Below are 9,360 nucleotides of genomic sequence, written 5' to 3' on the forward strand. Positions count from 1 at the left end.
CACAAATGCACTGTTGAATTGTGATTGTCTTAATTTATTATCGGATTTCTTCGCCATCGGCTAATAAAAGTGGCATGGTTGAAATTTTTACGAATTGTTTTGCTGTAAACGATGACGATAATCATATGGGTTTTTATGCCCCCTTTCGAAGAAAAAGGCGTATATAGTTTTCGAACTGTCCGTCGGTCTGTCAGTCAGTCTGTCTGTCAGTCTGTCACACTTTTCGTGTCCGCTATCAAATTCAAATAGTTTTCATCCGATCTTTACGAAACTTGGTCTGAAGTTGTATCTGGACAATATCTAGGTCATGTTCGAATATGGGTCATAAACTAGGTCACGGGGTCGAAAAAACAAAGCCAAGGGAAGTAATAAGCTTTAAATGGACATAATATCTGACGTGCCAAATTATATATTTTTGTTAAATAAATCAAAGCGGCGCATTAGGCGGCATTGTGTTTCTGACAAACACATCGTGGTAAAAGGTCAAGGTCATCATTCAAGGTCTAAGGTCAAAAATACAAATCCAAGGGAAGTAATAAGCTTTAAAGAGAGATACTTATTCAATATTGAACAAAGCAACTTGATATTTGGCATGCATGTGTATCTCATGGAGCTGCACATTTTGAGTGGTTAATCTACAGTCACGGTAGTGGATTTTAAGTATTTGCTACTAAAAAAGAGATTTGTTAGAGACAATTATTTTCAAGGGAAGTAATTTATATAATTATAAATCATAGATTATATATTTCCTTACCAAGAACTTAAGTTCTTTTCACAGTTACTGTACATATTTTTTATTTTGATTATTTATAACTGAAATGATTGATTTGTCAAAGTTTTTTTTTAATGACATGATTATCATTTCTTTCCTGTACTAAGTTGTGAATGGTAGGGTTTAATTACATACCAGTCCTGTGGACTTATGTCCATAGATACATGATGAACTCTGGCTATGATCTCTTTGAAAAACCACAGGCCTTGGTTGTCAGTGATGTCTGACTTGGTCATTTTTGACTGTCTATAGACCATCACACTCCAGGTTGGATTCGACAAAACCCAAGGGAAGTTATAAGCCTTAAAGGGAGACGATTTATATACCTACCAAATGATAAATTTTATTTCAAAGCGGCGCAGTAGGGGGCATTGTGTTTCTGACAAACACATGTCTCATTCTATACATAGATGGTGACGTCACTACGTTATTGTCACCTCTATACTAAGACGCATCACATTCCCCTGGTTTTGGGAATTATGCTTCCGCCAAAGTAGTTCTGCGTACGAATGAAAATATTAATAATGAAAGACAAATCATTTTTTATTGAGTGTTTAAAACGGAATGTTGCTTAACGAAATGATATTTTATTATGTTTAAATGTGATTTTTAATCTCTATTAAGACTGATAACGATTATCAGAAGCACGATTACCTGACTTGCTTTCGCTTTCACTTTTCACTCGTAAAAGAAGTGCTACCAACAATTCTTTTCGCGTTAGTACACAGGTCAGTAAGACCGGTGTGTACACAATGACACATCTCTTGTTTTAAATGTTTATGGCCTTAGATATTTGTGATGCATTTATACGATGTTGACAATGTTAATATAGATAATCATTTTTATAAGAAAAATACCCATTAGAATGACATTTGTATGTATCGAAAATTTATAATTTATTTAATAATAATAATTTCTTAATTATATGTCAGTCAATACGTTTATAGATTCAAATCGGAAAACAACATGCTTGTTTTCCAGGATTGATGTTGACTGTTTCACCACAAACCATGGTATATAGCGTTATTTGGACACAATATTAATTAATCGCTGGACATATTGTAATAGTGATAATCACTCGTTAATAGTTTTACGCACGGACGGAATTACCTGTTATATATTTTAATTCCTCTTACCGGTTATAATGCACACTGCATTCGATTTGCAGTAACAATACCAGTATACAAACAGTCATGTGTATGTAAGATGTAAACCTGCCGTAAGAGTATAATGGTAATTGTCTTATATATTATATTACACAAATAGCGAAACGGCGCTTTCATTTTTTATACAAAAATTCTTACCCTTGCCTGTTGTGAGACTAGAATATATATTGTTTGAGTGTTTCAAACTGTAATGATGTAATGATCTCTGTGGAATCCTTTCAGACTCGATATGTTATTAGAAATGTATTAAATTGTGAATTTAATTTCGTTTTCGTTCCGCTTTTTTGAACACGTTGTGGTTTGATTGTATTGTCAGATTATAACTCTTTCTGTCATTACATTAACAATTGTTTTCTCACAGATGAATTCGAATTCTTGCTGTATTTTCCATTTCGTCATGCAAACAAATATTGAAAATATTATCCAGATTTCTCAACGCTGAGTAATTTAATATTTGTATTTTAATTCCATTACATATACCCTATGTTCTTTGAAATCAATCGCGAGTGGTTCTTACTATGTAAGAAGACTGTGTTTGGGTTTAAGGTGATATACGAATTTCCCTTAAACATTTAAACATCTTCTCACCTACCCCTCCCCCGCAATATCTACGTTGACCGATGTCTCTAGAGTAATGTGATGTCAAAAATCGTCTAAGAAAATACCTCAAGTGTCATTTAATGTATGTTTTGGTCTGGTTTCCAACGTTATACGCAGTAGACTGTATGACACATATTGGTAACACTTGTACCATATTTGCTGATCAGACAATAAATTCCCCGATATAATAGTTCGTAAAGTTTCGTTTCGTTAGAATATTGAGATTGGATGATCTAACCACAATTACAAACTATTAGTGTTGAGTGTGTTCACATTGTTTCCAGAACTGTTACCAAAATGGAGTACACTTGGTCGTTTGTCTTAAGAAAGGTAATCAAAGTATATATTGTATGATCACATTTGTCAGATTCAAGTGTGAACAAATATAAATTGCATAGCTGTTTATCACGATTTTCGTAGCGTAATACGTTTTATTTGACTAAGAAATACATTAACTGCATTGAATCAATCAATGTTGCTTCTGCTGTATTACCTTAACATAGGACATGTTGCTTGTAGTAAATGTTTCGCAGCAATGGTTAAAATGTATTTGTATTTGACCATGCTGATAAACGCTAAAATATAACATAAATCAACTTATACATTTTTCGTTGACAAAATATTGGTCGCTAGTAATTGCTTCATTTTTACTTTTAATCTAACAGTAAAGTACCAAACATGTTATTTACAAACATTGAACACTGAATTAACAAACGAAAGTTCCACTACTACTAAAAATCCAAATAAATACGCTACGACAAATCTCAATAAAACATGCTAAAAGCATGATATTAAATGATTAAAAAACACTAGTTTATGCAAAATGTGTACTTTCCGTTTCAAGTAAATTGTGTTGGTCTTATTATGCGTTAGGCACGCAGTTAAAATGCACGCTTTACTTTGAACTTTCCAATGCGGTGATTCTAGATTTAATCAGTTACATATCGTGGTTTGTATTCAGGCCTATTGTCATTTTGTTAAGTTCTAGGGTTTCTCTCCGATTTTCCAATTCTGTATTGAATTTGATACATCCTTTAGCGAAACTGTTTATGACTGGATGATGCAACTGATATTTAAATTTTCACTGTCGTTCCTTTGATAATTTACTTTTCTTGAGCTTTTGATTGATCCTGATTTAAAAGCCAGGAGGCTGATGATATTTCATTTACAAATGAAATAATAACATTGATCCTCGAGTACGATGCTTTTTAACCATAATGTTTGACATTTGTTTGCCAAGACTGACATATTTAATGAACAGATGATTAACACCATCGTTTGAAATGTTACTATTGTAAAAAGCAAACATGTTTCGTCCGCTATGATTATTCCTAACACATCAAACAAGAAAGCGAGCCGACAAGCAAGTAATGGAATGGAATATGTTATTTATGGCATCTAATATTGGTTTTGATTAATATGCCATGTCTAGTGTGGTTGTACACCGTTTCCGCGCTTAAATATCAATGTCTTAATTTTCGTGATCTGCATATTTTGGGATAAACTGGAATTGTAATGTTTAGGTTTTTTCTTTGATTGAAATAATGCAACACACATGAGTTGCCGTACATTTTAAAATGAGCAGCGAATCGTAATATAGCTACAAAGCGTATTTCTTTTATAAGACTGGATTTTCGATGGGTATAATGGGAGACATATTCACTTAATTTAATGGAAATACATGGGTATTTATAACCATACTATTTTTATAATTCTATTATACAATAACAACTTATAATGCATTAAATAATTATTCATACAGCTTTTAATTTTCATAGTATACGACTATAATATTTTTGTTTAGACTACATTGCTTGTTAATGAGGTACTCTAAGATCGATGATAGTAACACTATTTTTAAACTTTTGTAAACATACGTGTATGCTATTTATATGAAAATGACATTAACACACTAGATACTTGAGCCATTGTCAATATATTGAAAATGCATGTGTTCGCGACTTTTATGTATCAGATTATATAAATTGTAGTAAACGTTAAAAGATGTTATGCATCCATGTGAAAGGACTGTTTGTCATAAATTAACATATATGCATCAACGAACAATCATAGATAGTCATAAAAAGGATAGGCCTATTACTGGATAATTGCGTTTAAACAAATGGTATATTATACAGGTATGTCTAACATCCCATAAATATAATTGTGCGTATTCTTTTCCATAATCAACTCTTCATGCTTGCTTGCATATTAACACCGTTGTTCTGTTATTCAAATTCATCAAACTAATTCAATATTGCGGAACTACTATAGGAATAATAATAGTTATTGCATTACATTAATAAGTTCGACACCATACTTCATGTCAAACTACTATTAAATAAATGGTAGTAATAATGTATGTGCTTTTATTATTGCTTTTTATGGTGTTAACCGTAAATAAAAAAAACGTCAAGCGATGTATTACGGTGAGATAAATATTTAAATGACCCTTAATTTATTTAATCTTAAAGAAATTTACACGACAACAGAATATCTTTTGATCTGTTATTATGCAAAGTGTCACATTGTGATTTGACAAACATGCCTAAATAAAAAATACATCGATTGCTTGAAATGTTTTCTTGTGTGCATACTATCTGGTTGATAAGTTACATTTACTTATAAACATAGATAAAAAACTAGTACAGCTTAATGTGAAACTACATATTTGATGAAAGTCATTCCGAGGTCTTAGTATCGTGTACTACAAGCCTCTCAACAAGTATTATTTAATGTAAAAAATAGCATTTATAGGTGTAAGTTATACAAGGCGGATGGGGAAATAGATAATACTCTGTAAAATAAAAACAGTTACAGACGTTAGTTGTTGTTTTGCTTGCTTGGCTGGTGTCTTGCTGATAGCTAAGAGTTAAGCATTAATAACAAGCATGTTCGCAAACCAAGTGAAGTACTCCCGTCTCTGAGACCAATTAATTGTCATTAATATTCCCGATAGAACTCTGGAGCATTCTACCTTTGTACCTTGCATCATCTCAATACTGTGATTTATACAACAACCGGTTCTAATTGGGTTTTGTTATCCTCCTGGCTGTCGCTCAATCCCACTCAAACGTCCTAATGTGGGTTGAATTTTTGTGTTTCGCGACCTTCGTTCAAACTAAGCACAATACGAAACTGATACAGGACATTCCCCGAGGAATGCGTTTTACCGACTATTCAGAAAGTTATTTGGAGTCTAGTCGAATAACTAAAATCATGTTTAATGTTTGATTTAAAACGATGTCTTCACAACGTTTTGCAAGGTTTTCATTTAATAGCGTAACTTGATATTATTAACGGAGTTTTAAATGGGTAGCGGCGTACAATGTTTTATTCAAATGATTAAAACGAACAGATGTTTCTAGTATATGACGATGTATGAAGCTTTTGTCCTAGAGTGCACTATTACAGTTTTGAATAATTTACATAATAAGTACTCGGAATGGTCTGGCGTATATATATAGCGGGTGTGTATTGTATTTACTAACGCTGCGTTTACGGACACGTTTGTACGGGAAATGTCACTAGTGTGATCAAATTAATATTGCAACGATGTACACGTCCTGATTTTCAACAGTGGTACCGAACGTACATAATTAATATTGTGTATTTCTGAAATAATAAGCCTGCTTATATAGAAACACGTTTTGTGTAACCCCATATTTCATTACGTTGTACCGACATTATGCCAGAAATAAAAACAATACATCATATTTGTTTTGCCGTTCTTGTATTTTCCACGACTTCGCATTTGTTTTATTGTCTGAAATATTTTCTTTACTTACTTATTCACGCCTTTACTTTTATTGGTTAAGTTTTTCAATAAGTATTGTGTTAAAACGGGCCTTTTAAAAGTCAAGTTTGTGCTATTTCAGTTCTATACAATGCCAGACGTTGCGATGAATAGCACATTCTTTGGTGACGATGAGCTTAACCGCTTCAAGAGAAGTCGCCTGATGTTGTTCCACAGGACCTACGCCGACGCCCATGGCTACGTTAGCGTGTGTGTGTGCATCTTCGGGATTGTAACAAATCTCTTCAATATTACCGGTAAGGTTAATGTGTTCATACTTATCGATACATGTTCTGACTATTTCATCTTATTCGTCATATGAAAGTACGTACGAAACAGTACTTAATTTAGAATATACTTTTCTATTTGAAGCTTTGTCAAGCAGATTCCTAAGTTGTATTACAAATGTTCTTATATGTATGTATGTATGTATGCGTTTGCGTGTACATATTAACAATATTTTGTTTAGAGTATTCACTATTTATCATTCTTTGCATATACTTTTTTTATAAACATAAATTTAATTCGGATATCCATTCCTCAAACGTTATTTTTTAAACAACTATACTATTCCTTGGTTATACAGTTCTGACGCGTAAGCACATGATGACACCGGTTAATCAAATCCTTACGTGGCTAGCTGTTTCTGACATTCTAACCATGATGTCATACATTCCGTTCGCCTTTCACTTCTACTGTCAATGGACCGATCGAGCCGAGCAGCTACACGAACGCAACAGTTATGGCTGGATGAATTTCTTAGTGTTTCATATCAACATCACGTCAACCACGCACACTATATCGATATGGATGTGCGTAATATTGGCCATCATTCGATACATCCACATTTCGAACCCAACAAAGACGAATAGCTTTCGAATAAGACGGATCAAGCAAACCCGATTTCTGATAATAATAGTGTATATATCATCAGCGGTTGTGATGATTCCGAATTATTTAAGCAACGAACTTCACGAGGCGTCACAAGGCAATACAACTATATATTATCTTGAAGATCTCAAGCTAGGACGCCCAGGTACGGAGACCACAGTTCTCATTAACGTTTGGATGTATGCAATGATTGCTAAGTTAATCCCGTGTCTGCTTATGTCAATATTTGGCGGTTTGTTGGTGTACAATATTTATTTCAAAATTCACCACAGTCGGAAGGTATTGCAATTATTGGGTACTAGTAGTATAAGATTATCAGAACATTCTCGTACGACGAAAATGTTAATAGCTGTGATAACGTTATTTATAGTAACAGAACTCCCACAAGGCGTTTTAATTGTGTGCAGCGCGTGCATTGATAATTTTTTCGACATGGTGTATCAACCTTTAGGCGACGTCATGGACATTATGGCATTGGTTAATAACTCGATTAATTTTGTTCTCTACTGCTCAATGAGTACACGATTCCGCCAAACATTTGTAAATTTGTATTGTTGTGCTTGACCCTATATGATAACTACTTATTCCAATGTTAGAGCATTGGTTTGCATGAGGTAACAGCGCTTTTACTCGAACATTACCAAACGCATGTTGCTGAACACCTAAACGGATGTACTTCACAATAATAGTTTCATTTATATTATCTGGTACATATCGCATGTTTTCGAATTATCTAAACCAAGTTAAATGCTGACGGTGTTGTGTTTCCAGACGAGGTCAGTCACTTATGATATTCAGTCAGTGATGTTTACAAAACGTCATGAAATAAACAAGATAGCGTTATTGAATACATAACAAACAAGTGTTATAATGATAAAACGTAACTGCCGTTACTCTATCGAAAATGTATAATCGTTCTTAGGAATTCGTAAGCATTTACGATCTCGCCTATTATTTATGGACTTAAAATATGCCCCGCCGTTCGGGGACAGTAAGAAGCCGTGAAGATATTAATATTAGGTAACATTTATCAAATCCTCAGTCATTTTATATTAAGAAGTATTTATAAGCAGCTTTTTGTTTTGCTAAAAACAACGTCTAAGCACATAAACATAAACGACAAAATATATTTGTTTGTAATGTTTTCACTAGACCTGAATAAAAAGTGTTAAGCAGTTGTATCTATTCGATCCAAACATCACGTGGTATTGTTAGAGTATCTTAAACACAATTGTGAAGATTATTTACGGAATAATTATTGTTTAGCAGTTAATTTTGGTGAATGATTGTTATCGCTATATTTATGAACGTTTAGCTGTACAAATGTGATAGTCTCGTGGTTTGTTGAATAACGCATCTGTTATTGTGATAGCATTATAGTTATTTTGTTGAATGTCAGATTTGTTATGAATATATTCAAATTAAGTAAATAATACAACACTTGAGACCCTTGGTACAGTTATATAACCATATCAAAGCTGTCCTATCAGAGGTTCACAATCATTACTAAATGAAACCAAAACACAATGTTCGTAAGATAAGAAGAAGCATTATCCTATTATTCCGTCAATGAACGTGTAATAAGCACATATTTCAGTACAGTTGTTTGTTGATATGTTGCAAACTTATTCAACCATTATGATTTTTAAACTTTTTCGTTTAAAAACGCATTACAATTGTAAGAGATAGTTTATAGGCCGAAAATGTACGTACACATTGTATATAAAGAATAACAGGCTATTGCCTGATCTTTTTGTAATATATCAGGCAAGACTTATTTTATTTTATTCGTGCCGAGCCTGATATTTAACAAAAAGGTCAGGCTGTACAAAATATATCAGGTAACTTTATATCAGGCAGATATCAATGCGGTGATTTAATACATTCTAGAATTATTTACTTATAACGAAGTATTTAACTTATTATACTGTCAAGAACAACCGCATGCGTTGTCAATAAACTATCAATAAGTTGTTTTTTTATATCGGTAAGCTATAAACACATTAACTGGATCTTGTTAGTTCAGATAATATATTGGGATGTGTAAATACGACGATCGTGTGATCAATTATCCTCTCCACCACCCGTCCAAATCCAAACCCGTCAAAATCACTAAAAGAACGGAGTTAGTTTAG

The 9,360-nt window shown here is 33.1% G+C and overlaps 1 protein-coding gene across 1 annotated transcript; it reads left to right on the plus strand.

Annotated features, from left to right (window-relative positions):
* Positions 1-6,425: 6,425 nt before the first annotated feature.
* Positions 6,426-7,871, plus strand: LOC127831582 (G-protein coupled receptor dmsr-1-like). The gene is made up of 2 exons (XM_052356561.1): positions 6,426-6,591; positions 6,921-7,871. Exons 1-2 carry the CDS (start codon positions 6,426-6,428, stop codon positions 7,787-7,789), a joined length of 1,035 nt encoding a protein of 344 aa, XP_052212521.1. The 3' UTR covers positions 7,790-7,871.
* The last annotated feature ends 1,489 nt before the right edge of the window (positions 7,872-9,360 follow it).

The sequence above is a fragment of the Dreissena polymorpha genome, chromosome 5 (genome assembly GCF_020536995.1).
Source record: "Dreissena polymorpha isolate Duluth1 chromosome 5, UMN_Dpol_1.0, whole genome shotgun sequence".
NCBI lineage: Eukaryota > Metazoa > Mollusca > Bivalvia > Myida > Dreissenidae > Dreissena > Dreissena polymorpha.